Source organism: Lissotriton vulgaris, chromosome 5 (assembly GCF_964263255.1).
Source record: "Lissotriton vulgaris chromosome 5, aLisVul1.2, whole genome shotgun sequence".
Classification (NCBI taxonomy): Eukaryota; Metazoa; Chordata; class Amphibia; order Caudata; family Salamandridae; genus Lissotriton; species Lissotriton vulgaris.
Window position 1 is genome coordinate 236540213 of NC_141693.1, and position 14640 is coordinate 236554852.

The window sequence follows — 14640 nt, forward strand, 5'->3', positions numbered from 1 at the left end:
TGGGATGTCTTGCGGAGTTCAGAAAGAATGGGGTGTAGCCTGTTGCTGAATGAACTGAGTTGTTATAAGCGAACTCCGCCGTGCTTAAGTAGGAAGGCCACTCTCCTTACTGATCCATCAAATACAGACGGAGATACTGCTCGAAGTCTTGGTTCACTCTCTCCGTCTGCCCATCCGTCTCAGGATGGAAACTGGTGGACAGATGCGAGTCCACCCCCAACCCTTTCAGAAAGGACCTCCAAAATCTAGAAATGAATTGGGAACCCCGATCCGAAATAACCACCTTAGGAATCCCATGTAACCTGACAATATGCTGTACAAACAAGGTGGCCAATTGAGGAGCGGTGGGTAAGGACTTTAAAGGGACAAAGTGACTCATTTTTGAGAATTGATCTACCACCACCCAAATCACTGAATAACCTTGGCTAGATGGCAATTCTACAATGAAATCCATGGGGATGGTGTGCCAGGGGGACGGTGCCAAGGGCAAAGGCATGAGAAGGCCCTGTGGAGACTGTCTAGAACTTTTCCCTTTAACACGCTGCTCGCAAGTGGCTACGCGCTGTCTCACCTGAGTTTCCATTCCAGGCCAAGAATAATTTCTCTTCACTAGTTCCAAAGTCTTAATGCTTCCCTTGTGTCCAGCCATAGGATGATCATGAAAAAGCTGAATAACTTCCTTCTGCAATTTGTCACCAGGCACGAAGATCTTTCCTTGAAGATACGGCGTCTGATCTCCGACTTCACGATCTGGTCCTTCTTCCAACCAGCTGCGGCATTGTTCACCACGAAATTCCTCTCTGATTCTAAGTCCCAGTTCATCCTCCACAACTGTTGCCGCTACCTTTTCTTGAGGGATGATATACCCCTTTTTGAATCTCCTCAACCTCACCTTCAGAACTGAGCCGAGACAAGGCGTCTGCTTTCCCATTCGCAGAACCAGGCTTATAAGTCAACACAAAATCATAATCTGCGGAGAAAAGAGACCACCGCAACTGGCGAGGTGTGAGGGTACGGGCGGATTTCAAAAATTGCAGATTTCGATGGTCGGTAAAAACAGTAATCACATGTCTAGCACCCAGTAAATGTCTCCAGACCTGAAAGGCATCTTTTACCGCCAACAATTCCTTGTCGACAATGGAATAATTGATTTCAGCCGAAGACAATTTCCGCGAATGATAAGCCACGGGGTGTAACTGGCCAGTCTGCTTATGGCGTTGAGAAAGGATTCCTCCTATGGCTAGATTGGATGCATCTGCTTCAATGAAGAAGGGTTCTCTCAATTCCGGGTGTTGAAGAATCGGCGCGGATACAAAGGCTTCCTTTAAGGTTTGGAAGGCGTCTTCAGATTCTTGTCTCCAAACAAATCGCTCATTCTTCTTCAAAAGCCGAGTGATGGGACTAACCTTCTCCGAGAAATTCTGGATGAACCTTCGATAGAAATTGGCGCATCCCAAAAAGCTTTGTACTTCTTTCACCGATCTAGGAGCTGGCCAAAATCTAATCGCTTGTAGTTTGGAATCATCCATGTAAACACCCTTTGGAGACAAAATAAATCCCAAAAATTCCACCTTTGAAGAATGGAACACATATTTCTCCAATTTAACGAACAGTTGATGTTCCAGCAAGCGCTCCAAGATCACTCTAACATGAGCAACATGCTCCTCCAGACTATTCGAAAAAATGAGAATGTCATCGATGTAGACCACAGCAAAGCGGTCCAAAAATTCTCGAAGGACATCGTTGACAAAATGCTGAAAGGCAGCTGGGGCGTTGCATAGTCCAAATGGCATGACTTGATATTAAAATAACCCCAGCCGCGTTCGAAAGGCTGTCTTCCATTCATCACCCTCAGCCATGCGCACAAGATGATACGCGCCTCTTAGATCGAGTTTGGTGTAAATGCAAGCATCTTTTACTTGATCTAATAGTTCAGATATTAGAGGCAACGGATAGCGGTTTTTCTTGGTCGCCAGTTTCAAGGCCCTATAATCTATGCAAGTCCGCAAAGATCCGTCCTTCTTCGGAATGAAGAAAAGAGGGGAAGACACTGGTGACTGAGAGGGTCGAATGAAACCACTAGCCAAGTTTTGCTCTATGTAATCTTTCAGATGCTGATTCTCTGGTTCCGATAGGGCGTAGATCCGGCTACAAGGCAAGGTTGCTCCTGGCTCCAATTCAATTCAGCAATCATAATCCCTGTGAGGAGGTAGTTTCTTAGCTTCTTGTTCACTAAACACTTCAGCTAAATCTCGATATTCTGGTGGTATCTCGGGGACTTCTACAGCGCAAATCATCTGGACTTGCTCCGCCAAACTGGAAGACAAGGTGGCCTGAGCCTCTTCTGCCCGCTCATGAAAGCAATGCTCCTTACAGAAGGTTGAATTCATTTCCACTGTACGTTTTGTCCAATCAATTTGGGGATTGTGATCCGTTAACCAGGGCAATCGCAGTATCATCTGAAATTGAGGGGCATCAATTAAATTGAAACTAATATAGCTCCGATGTTCTCCAGGACCTTGCACCAACATTGACTCAGTATCAAACACAATTGGACCAGAAGATAAATTGGTGCCATCCACTGCTCGAACAGACTCTGGTCTGGGTTTCTTCTCGAATTGGATTCCCAACGATTTTGCAAATCGAATATCACAGAAATTTTCTGTGGCGCCAGAATCCAACATTATGGCAACCTTTTTCCAAATGTTTTCCCCAAAATTTTTTGCAGGAAATTATCAAATGCGGTGCTGCAACCTGAAGTGTTCACTAAATGTTGAGGTTTGGGAGTTGACTCAGAAGGCGCTCCCACCAGAGCAACTCAGTCTACTGGTGGAGCCTGTCTTTTACCCATTGCCGGGATTTATTCCTTTTTGTACAATCTTTTACGAAATGACCAGACTGACCACAATACATGCAGAGTTTTCCCGTTAGACGTTTTTCTCTTTCTTCCTTGGACAGAGGTCCTCGAACTGTGCCAATCTGCATAGGTTCTTCACCAACGCTCCCTTCGGTACTCTTAGCTGGTTCAGACTTCACCCGATCTAAACGAGACAAAAATGGTTTGAAATCTTTTCGTTTTTCACTTCTTCGTTCAGATAGGCGCTGATCAATTTGGAGCACTAGATCTATGAGTTCAGACAGTTCTGTAGGTCGCTTTGGATTTTGCGATAATCCATCTTTCAGTTCATCCTTCAATCCTCTATAAAAGATGGCGGCTCTCTTTTCGGATGGCCAGTTAATCTCCACAATCAGTTTATTGAACTGAGCTAGATAAGCCACCAATTCTCGATTTCCCGGTTTCAAATCCAATAATTCGTTATCGGTGGCCTGTGAAATGGTTCTTCGATCAAAAATTCGGAGAAATTCTGCCTTGAAATCTTCAAACTTATAAAGAACTGGATCATTAGATGTAACCAAAGGCATGGACCAAGCTGCGGCATCACCACTCAGGTAAGAGAGCACGAAAGCCACTTTAAACTGATCCTCCTTAAACAAAATGGGCTTGCAAAGGAAATGCAGGGAGCACTGCGTCATGAAAATTTGGGCTTTATTTGGATCCCCCTGAAATCTTTCCGGAGCTGCCAAAGGAATGGTGGGAGACATGGCATGCACTACTTGGGTGGTAAGGGTAGAGGAAGTGGTCGGGGAAGAATCGAACACAGGTGTCTTTTGACCCCCAAAGTTAGGACTGGGACTCTCAGATAATTAATCTAACCTTTGTCGCAGATAACTGGCCTCTTGATTAGACTTCCTAACCTCTTCTCTAGTTTCACTAAGCTGCTTCTGCAACCCTTCCAAAATTGATGCTAGCGCCTTCACATCAAATCCTTCAGTCATCTTGCTCAGACGGAAGAATTTTAGGGCACTTCAATCTGTCAGAAGTGTACCTGAATTCCTGCGATTCTCCGTGGGAGCAGACGACTTGAAGGGAGGACCCCAGCCGAATATTTCCCAACTCCCTCACCTCCCTGGGCCCGGATCTCTCCGAGGCCAGGAATGAAAGGGAAAGGGGAAGTGGATAGACAAACAAGAGAGACGTCCACACAGGTGTCTTCTGACTCTTCTGAACTGCAAGTCACACCTAAAACATTAAGAACATCATTAATACCATTCCTATAACTGCTGGCCTTCTCTAGCACTAAACTCCCTCGGGACTGGACTCCTACCTTAAGCTTGTGTGGAATTATCTGCTCTCTTAGAATGTCCTGAGTTACTCTCAATAGCTGAAGGATAATTTAGCACAACAGTTCGGTGTCTGGGCTACTCCTCTTGTTGACGAAGAAGATATGGTGGTACACAGCAGTATTAATTATATGCATACAATTGAATACCCCTATCTACTAGAGCTGTTGAACGCCGTCTCGAGTGTAGGCTGAGAAGATGATAAACCCTAGACTACCAACTGTTCCTGAAGTTAGTCTCTTCTTGCAATAGACTAAGCTCCAAGTCTGTGCTGTTCACAACCTTACTAGTAAATTGACTCACTAGAATTCTCTGCAAAGGCTTAGAATTTTCACGAAAATTACAGTCTATAACAATAGTCTCTTGAGTTGATGCAAATGACTTGTACTCTCTCAAATTGGTACACAACGGAAACCTCCTACTTGTGGTTATGATGAAATGCTGGAAACTTCTCCGAAAAGTCGACCCTCTGGATTCCGCTCTACAAACAGAAGCAAGAAGATCTTCTGACTGGGTCAACAGGATACAGGCTCGGACTCGCCTCCAGACTCTGAAGAGACGGGGAAAATGGAATAGGCGCAGGAGCACCTCAGGATACTGAATCCGTCACAGAATACAAGAGACAGAACGTCTCAGAAGACGGAAAAGGGTGGGTTTCTAGTTGAACTGTAACCCCGCACTACTGATAGGGTCAAACTCAGAGTTATGCGGGAAGAAGGACGAACCACTGAAAAGAACGTCCGTTCGCCAGAAAATGACAGTTGAAGTGCGCAGTGCTGAAACAGCGAGCGCACGAAATGGCCGACAGTCAGCTGGAAGCTAGAACGCTGACCGCCGGAGCATAACGGCACAACCAGGAACCAACCCACCTAAGCAGCCCTCAGTTGAGCTACTCGCTGACGCCAACTCCACAAGGATAGAGTAGGACCAGAAAGCATAGGATTTTTTGGTCTCCCTGACTTGGTTTGACTTGCATCTGTTTGGATCCTGACAATCACTTCTCACCCCATGTGCAACCCCCGCTCCCCCCCACCGGAAAAAAACCCACCAAGAAATCACATTTAAAGCCCTCACTGTTGCATCTACTCGTGCTTCAGGACATCTGGGAGCGCCCCCACCCCCCAGTGACCCTGTATGTCATGTATGACCAGAGCTCCCCGTGCGGCAGTGACCCCGGCCTGGGATGGGTCATGTATGATGTCCCCCACGGTGTGAGGGCGACCAAGGGGTGGTGGTGGAGGGTGTCATGTGACACCCCAACGTGCGGCGTGACTCTGGGGTGGAGGTGTCATGTATGACATGTGCCCCCGTGCGTCAGTGACCCCCGAGTGGTGGGATGCCCCCGCCCACCCCCCCCCTAGGACACTGACCCCAGAGGACTTGTTGCCTTTGATACAATGTTTCTTTCCTCTCCCTCACCAGGTCTGCCCTGCCCCCCCACCACCCCACATGCATGAAACCTGGGGCAACGTTGGTAAGCACAGAGCAGCCCCCCACAACTCCCCCCCCCCCCCCCCCCGACCGAAGCATGGGTGGGGGAGTGTTAAACTCAGATTTCACCCCTTATGAGATTACAGCCCCCCCCCCCCTCCCCCAGGGTAGAGTACGGGGGTGAAAGGCAGCGCTTTCGGAGTCCTTCAATAGCGCCCCCTCAGACCTCACCGCCCACACCAACAGAGGGGGGCTCCGCGGGAGGGTCCGGGCCCGCTTCACCCTATAAATGGTGCCACGAGGCCTTTGTGAGGAGCTGCGGCCACGTGTCACCGCCCCCGCCACAAGCGGCTGGTGCTAATGCAGTGACTGCACCCACGCACGCCCCCCCATCATCACCGGGGACCCGTGCACCCCCGCTGCTGGTGCCAATCCAGTGACAGCCGCGCCCCCTTCCCCCCCCATCATCACCGGGGACCCATGCACGCCCCGCGAGTCCTAATGCAATGACAGCACCCCCCCCCCCTTGCTGCTGGTGCTAATGCAATGATAGCAACCTCCCTCCCCGATTCATCAGCGGGGGTTCATACACACCCCTCCCCGAGCATGCGCAGCTGTCACTAATCCAGTGACAGCCCCCCCACCGCTGAATCTAATATAAGATCCCCCCAGGGTGCCCTGCTGTCACTGATCTAATGGCAGTGCCCCTCCCAAAAACCTTCCCCCCCCCATCACAAACTTATTCGAAGGTTTTCTCCTACCCCTCTAGGGGGGGGGGGGCAATTTAATAAAAAGCCTTCTCTCTACCCCCACCCTCTATTGCGGGTGGGGGCGAATCTAATTAAATGAATCCTTATCTGTAACCTCTCCTTGGGGGGTGGGGGGGGGTGCACAAATAAAAAGCCTTCTCTCAACCCCCTCCCCGCCTCCTCTGGGAGTTGGGGGGCACGAATGTAATGAAAAGCCATCTCTCCGCCCCGGTCCCCGTTAGAGCCAAGGGTCCGCGCCCACCTCAGAACCGGAGCGGCCGCCCCCCACCCGGGTATTCACGGGTATTTGTTTGGAGAGGGACGGGCGGATACACAGTAACCCCCGGTGTCTTGATACCCACGGACCGGCCTTTGTAGTACAAACACTTCTTTATGTTTGTGACGCACGATTCCAAGGACTGCACTTCAGGGTGGATCCATGTGTCTCATCAGTGCGCACAGAGGGCGGATTCAGCATCCCCGACCCTAGGAGAGAAACCTCAGCCGCTTTCTAGGAAAACCGGATCAAGGACTTGAAAGGGTTAAAGATGAAGATAACTGGTTTACACTGCAGGAAGAAGCGCTCCTCTCGCAATGGAAACATGAACAAAAGCACAAGCAACGAAATATCGACGCGGTGAAGAAATCTACAGAATTACACGTTACTGAAAATAAGGAGGGAAAAGGACCAACCAATACAGCAGGAAACTACATAAAGACAATATGTGCACACGCACTCAAACGAAAGCTAGCGTGGAGGCGGGACTTCCGTCTTGTGCGCGAAGCCCACGCCCACGGAGTTCCTGGTCCGAGGATCAGTGGTGACGCGGGGCTCCCATGCCTGAGGGAGAGCCCCGCGGAGGCGACAGAACACCGGATTGACGGTAAGTGGGCCTTGGGGGGGGGCGCGCGTGGGTGGGTGGGTGTGTGTGTGTGGGTGGGTGGGTGTGCGCGTGGGTGGGTGGGTGTGCGCGCTCGTGTGTGTGTGCGCATGCGTGCAGGAGGAGGTGTGCCTGTGTATGTTTGCGCTTCCCAGGAGACAGCCACGTCGAGCGCGGCGCGTGCCAGTTTCGAATCGCCTTGCGCGCGGCCAGGATTGTCTCCTGGGAAGCACACCCGCCGACAATAGGTACTCGGCGAGAACGCGCTTCCGCGCGCTTAGGCGAGACCTAAAAAGGGACCTCTGAAAACGACGGATTTAATTACCTTGTTAATCCACTATAATGAATGGCATACAGATGATTTGTTAGCTTTCGCCGCTGTAGGCCATTGGTAACATGCACCCTGAATAATATTGTGATTCTTGCTCTGATCTTCTCTCCCCCCCCCCCCCCCCCCCCCCCCTCCCCCCCACTCTAAATAAGATTGCTAATGCACAACCACTCGGGATGTAGAAAAAAAGTCCTAGAGGTTTGTATTTGTCATCATCCACGCATACTAATACACAAATATTCCTACTCCTGAAGATGGACCATTTGATGCACTCATCTTTGTATTTTGATGGCGTTTAAATAAAATGCAGTGCTGTTAATTTATTGTTATAGCGTCTGTGTGCCTGTGAGAAAGCCACGAGGTGTGCTTAAAATGAGAACATGGCCGTAATTTAATTAGAAAAAAAAACTCAAGGTTTCCTTTTTCGTTTGTTTTAAATATCTTAGGTTCAGTGGCAGCCAGAACCCGAACCAAACAAGCACTGTTCCCAATTGCTTCTGGAGCATGGACTACTTCTGTTCGGAAAGCAATGCCCCCTGCTGGATGTCCATGTTGAAGCTAGGCAGGTATGCAAGCGATTTGAATATTTATTAAAAATCTAACATTTCTTTTGTGGCAACTCTCCAATATCTTTAAAACTAACTGAGCTAAATAGACAAGATTGTTCCTGCGCAATATCCTAGAAGTCTGACATTTCAGCTTCTGAACACAGGTTCGTCAACAGTTTAGAAGACTTATTAGCGCATTCGTTCTGTCCAAAGTTTATTTGCTTCTTTATGTGGTTATCCTGCAAGTATAAGCTTTCTTGAAGGGTGAATTGATTTATCTTTCTGGTTCATTACAGAAAGTGAACTTTGAGTTTGCATTTTCAGCCACCGCCTTCTTGTTGGCAGGCTCCTACTGGCACTACTTTAAAACTGTCATTATATTGTGATTTATGTAGCATTTTCCATATCCCTCACATGGCCGAGATTGCTTTCCTGAGTCATCTGGTTTCAATATTTACTCCAGTATTGGAACGTCCATAGCGTCACATGCTTGAACCATTCCCGTAATGAAGATGGGAGTCTCCGGTACATCAAAATATCAATATAATAACAAACTAAAACAATGTTCCTAGGCCCCTTTAGTTTTGTACCATATACCCGTTGTTTACTAAAGGAGACCAAATATAGATTTCATCCAATCGCAATGCCCTCCCCTCTAGAACACTCCTAGAGTCCTGAGAGAAGCCCCTGCCCTTCAGATTTCCCACCGCAAGTCATGCTAGGGACTCTCTGCTGACCTCTGCTCAGTTAATTCATTCTACAACTACTCCATGGTCTTTGTCAACCCTTTTGTCTTCTTCACAGAGGAGTTTTGGACTAGTAGTCCCTTCATCTTTATTTTTCAGTTCTTTTCTACTGCCTTTGCCATGTCCGATAAGGAAAAGAAAAGTCTCTTTAGAGCTTGTGCTACCTGCTCCAAGAAAAGGCTTCATACTGGTGACCCTCATAAGGACTGCATCTATTGCCTTTACCCAAATCACAAGGCATGTCACACTTTTTCCACCAAGACTTTACGGGACCATGAGGAGGGCCTGGTAATTGGGCTTCAAAAGCTAAAATCTAGGAAAGATCACTTTCCAGTGAGGATAGTGATGAAGTATTTTCTTCTTCTGAAAGATCACATAAAAGGGAAAGATCACCTCACACTCACGACTCAAGTGAGTCCCCTAAAAAAGCATCCAAAAAGACCACTCATGGGTCTTACAGGCGCAGAAGAAAAGGAGATTAAAGTTATTTTGGGGACAGAATAAAAAAAAAATCTGAGCCTCCTACCTCACCCCCTCAGGTGAAACATGCTTTTAAAAAGCTGCTTCTGTACCCCCAGTGGAAAAACCAATGACCAATTTACTGCCAACAAAATATTTGTCGACAACAAAAAAAATCATCCTTGTTGTCTGCCAGGTTCCAGAAACTGGCCTTTGCCACCGATTTCCAAAGCAGCTTCGCAGACTAGTTCCATCCAACTGTCAACGCCACCGGTGACACTGCCATCGTCGGACTTCGCCTTCACTGGCTTCTATGCTTCCACCGACATCCTCTTGGTAGACTACGACTACTTTCTCTCCACTCTCCCATTGACAAAGGAAAAATATGCCAAAAGCAGTGAACAAGGTAAAGTAAGACACCGAACACCAGAACTCACCTCTCGCAGTTTGGTGACACCATTGGTTCCTTCGCACCTTCTGGAGGAACAGGACTCAGATGAGCATGGTCCATTTGCATATGCGCGCAGTCAGTAAGAATTGCAGGTGAAATGGCACGATGAGACTGAAGTCGAATATAAAGGCCAACATCCTTATGTTCTTTAGGAGTAGTATCGCCAACCGAACCAGGAGGAGATTGTGTGCATGCCATCTTCATTGATAGCTGACTTGCAGTTCATGTTACCAGACTATGCGTAGGTTTCCCACAGCGTCTGCTCCCACTGAGCAACCTGCAATACCACCTCAACCTTTCTCAATTCCTACAACCACTGTACAATGGAATCAAACTTTCTTGGCTACCTCTTCACTATTCACATCAAACTGGAATGGGATGAGCATCTCATACCCACACCATCCTCCATCACCAATTCCGATTGATTCAAACGTTTTGACTTACCGAGGCCCTCTTCTCACATGGAATGTTTCCTGTCTGAATTTAAAGAGTCTTTTAAAAAAAAATCGGTCTGAGCTCTGCCCATTGTCAGTCCTATCTGGGAGGAAGTCCTCAAAGTCATGAAGCCTCCAGCAACAGTAACTGCAGTCCTTCCCCAACTAGAGAAAAAATATAAGGCCACAGACATCATTCCTGCTTGTCTTGTAGGTCACCTAATGCCGGATTCTGTCATCTTGCATGCTCCGCAGAGAACGTCAAAGAACCAGTCGTCTCCAATAACAGCACCTCTGGATAAAGAAGGCGGGCGCCTAGACAATGCAGTAAAGATATTCTCTTCGATGTCAGCACTTATAGTCAGGGCAGCCAATGCTCTCAGTTTTGGGGCATTATAATAGATGTGGCGTGGCCTAGCACCATACTTGGATCAGCTTCAGTAAGACCAATGCTAAAAAGATCCTTGAGGAAGGGGAGCATGCATCCTCGGAGGTGATTGATTGTGCCATGGACATTGCCACCACAGCTATTACATCACTGGCAGGGGCAGCTGTCTTGCACCAACTGGACTAGCTCAGGGCTACACCTTTCTGGCTAGAGGTCCAGAACAAGATCCTTAACCTCCCTTTTGATGGAAAGGCACTGTTCGGAAAACATGTTGATGATGCCCTTCAGGCTATCCAGGCCGGCACTGACATGGCCAAGTCATTAGCGACTCTTCAGTATCGAAAGATACCCATTAGGAGAGCTTGAGGAAGGGGTCTTCCATCATACAGAGGAGGATACCAACCATATCCGTATCCCTCACACCTCCTTCTCTCAGCCCTACCTTCCTCAATACGTTCAGTGTCAACCAGCACTAGCGGCATACAGCAGATCTACCCGAAGAGGGAGAGGAGAGCGACCGGGAACGGATTCTTCTCTGAATCACTGACCTTCATGCTCCAGCTACATCTCCTCCTCCTTCATAAGCCAACATAGATGGAAAACTATCACCACACCTACAACACTGGCAAGAAATAACTACGGACCAATGGGTCCTCAACATTATTCACTTTGATCATACCGTGGATTTTCTTCAGGTTGCTTATACTCCACCTCAGCCAACATTGGTGAAACATCTGCATCACCTGCGTTTAAAAATTCTTATGCCAGAGAAAGGAGTAATGGAACTCGTTCCTGTGTCTGAGAGGGCAGGGGTTCCACTCCAGTTTCTGGGTTCTACTCCAGTTTCTTTTTTGTCCGCCAAAGGTTCAGGTAATGGCGACCCATTCTCAGCGTGAAGGCACTCGACATCTACCTAAAGAAACAGTCCTTCTGCATGGTCACATTGCAGGACATTCTGTTACTTCTCTAAATCCATGGGACACTTCCATATTCCCTCTCACAGTAAGTATCTGCGGTTCGTTCTAGCCAGGAGCCATTATCAATTCAGAGGCCTACCGTTTGGTTTAAAGTCTGCACAGAGGATATTCATTAAATGCCTGGCTCCGGTTACAGTTTTTCTAAGAAAATAACTTTGGGTATTTTCCTATTTAGATGACTGGCTGATCAAAGCACCATCCATCGCCGCAGCTCAGGCGTCCATGACAGTTTGCACGAAGCAATTTACCAGATTAGGCCTTAACTTGAACAAAGAAAAGTCGGTCTTGTAGCCTTCCAGCCTTTGTAAGGGAACCTCTGGATACAAATCTCAACAAGGCTTTCCCCTCTCTCAAGAGACAGTTAAAGCTGATGTTTCTGGCTCAGCTAATCCAAAAAAGAAGTCTTTCAGTTAACAGTTACATATCCCTCCTATGGATGATGTCATCCTACATCCCTCTTATTTCTTTCTGCCATCTCAGAATGTGTCTTCTTCAAGAGGAATTAGACAGGCAATGGCTGCAGGCGAAGGGAACTTTCAATGATCTAATATCTATTACGCCAGCAGTGGTCCAAACCATATCCTGGTGGACCCAATGCAGGAATATTTCAATCCATCTTTCTTTCCTCGCCACCCCTTCTCCGCTCGTAATTACTACCAACACCTCCCTGGAAAGATGGGGATCTTTTCTACAACATCTGACAATCAGTGGCCAATGGCAGCAACATCGACACCTCCATATCAACCTGTTACACCTCAAAGCAGTGCATCTATCCTTACAGGCATTCCTCCCAAAGGTAAAGAACACGGCGGTTCTAGTCCACACTGACAACACAACCACGATGCACTACATCAAGAAGCAGGGAGGCACCAAATCTTGCCCCCTCTCTCAAGAGGCACAGTGCATCTGGGAGTGGTCAATCCACAACAGAGTAACCTTAAGAGCAGAGCACCTTCCAGGCAATCAGAACACAGTTGCGAACACTCAGCAGGCTGAAGTAGTCCTGCCACGAATGGGAATTGGATCAAAAAATTCTCAACCTCCTTTCTCTAGCCAAGCCAAGTCTCGATCTCTTAGAGATACCAGAGAACAAAAAAATGCCTGTTCTTAGCAAGTTGGTATCAACATCCGGGATATTAGGGGAATGCCTTTTGATGGCATGGTCAGACATCTTTGCCTATGCCTTTCCTCCAACTGCCCTCCTACCAAGGTTGCTGATTAAGGTGAAAGCAGAACCCTTCAGAATCCTCCTCGCAGCCCCATCATGGCCACTCCAGCATTGGTACACGGAACTCATGATGATTTCAGAGAAGCATCACATTCTGTTGGATCCCATTCCATCCCTCTTGACGATGTCCCAGGGCCAAGTGATGCATCCAGATCCCAAATCGCTTCATTTAGAAGCTTGGCTCCTGAAGTCCTTGAGTTTGCCCATCTAAACCTTCCATCTGAATCCAGCCTGCAAATGCACATACATAAGCATCTATACACACTTTCACTCTCCTACATGCATGCTTTTCTTTGAAGATCCACTTTCATCTTTTTGACACAATCCAGTGTTAAACTGCTTGAGAGATTGAAAGTGTTTCCTAATGGTTGAGACTCTGAGCCGGCAAGATCTTCTGTGTTGAACATAACAGGTCAATTTTTAACATAATTCTGTTACCCTCCTCCAAGGCTTCATTGAATGGACTTGAACATTCACCCAGCATGCTATTGATGTCTACACCCCAAAGCTATTACCTTGGCATCGGTACATTCCACAACAGCTTCATGCACTACACTACTTGTTTTGTTCATGCTGAAAACATTCCCCCCTCACCAGTAAGAACGTTTCAAATCTCAACTGCTTAAGATAAAGACTCCCTTGAGAAGGAAATGAATGATAAGGGGTGCAGCTAATTCTGCACTTCCATGTTGTCCATAACCATCTCAACAGAGTAAAGGTTGACAAAAGAATCAAAAAGTTTAGCACAATCCAGTTCAGTAAAAATACACAGATGGTGCCCACGTTTGTGACCGTGCTTGACTTGACTTCGTTTTTTCAGGAGAACAGCGGACTAAAGGTGGTTCTGCATTTTAAATGATTGTGGAGCCTAGCTCCAAGGTCTCATCTCTCACCAGATAGTTTAAACAGCCTGTGTTATGGATCCACTGGTCACCATGCCCTGCAGACAACTGCTACGAATCAGAAGGAATGCACATATATCATTGTTACTGCTCCAGCAGGAAGCGTGTAACTTAAGCCCCCTTTACACATCCGCATTCCGTTTCTTATGCATGACAACCCCTGCTCACGGTCAGATGCCTGCTTCTACTCTATCCATCACACTGCATATATGTAACCTGTACTGTACAGCATATGTGTCCTTATTGACTTATGCTGCATGAGAAAAGCATGAAAAGCACTTGTAACGGGTGTAAACACGTGCACCACCCCCTCTGGTTACTGAAACCAGAATTGGCAAAGCTAAAAGCTCTCAAATGTGAAACGTATTGACTTTTTCAGCAGAAGGGTACTACTCATTCAGTGAAAACCACAGTGAGACTGAAATGCTCCATGCGCAGGGCAAACCAGAATAAGGAGAAAATCCATCTAACCAGGAGAAAGGAACTGAACAAAAAAGACTTTGAATTGTGAGCACGGGTTAAAGGAGAACATAAACCCACTTGGAGACCGAAGATCCATTTGCTAGCAGACTCCTAAATCTGTTTATGAGAGCGACCTAAAAGTGGCACACTTCACCTTTGCTGATACCAGTATCACTTAAAAATGTCACTTCTTTATGAACTTTGATATAATAAGTAGTTATGCCATATAATATTAGGGTACAGCTTTATTGGACAAAGTTTCCACTTTCCACACTGCCCTTTGTTGTAGGCTTGGGTACACCATGAAGCCTCTAAACCGCAGACTATGTGCAAATTGGCAAAGGAAAGGGGTAACAGTCAATTCGGGCTGTTTTTTATAATCGTGGCTGGGGTGGCCACACGCAGAAAATTACAGGGGTGGTGCTGAATGCTGGCCCTTTTGTTTGGCATTGCTTCCACTTCATATCTTGC

The 14640-nt window shown here is 47.2% G+C and overlaps 1 protein-coding gene across 1 annotated transcript in view; it reads left to right on the forward strand.

The window, feature by feature from the left end:
- The window catches only part of LOC147710581 (cholesterol 7-desaturase nvd-like), a 300441-nt gene that overhangs the window by 236033 nt on the left and 49768 nt on the right, over window positions 1-14640 (forward strand). Inside the window, exon 5 of the mRNA XM_086921252.1 lies at window positions 8021-8140. Coding sequence (XP_086777378.1) covers window positions 8021-8140 — 120 coding nt within the window. The remainder of the gene's footprint in view (window positions 1-8020; window positions 8141-14640) is intronic.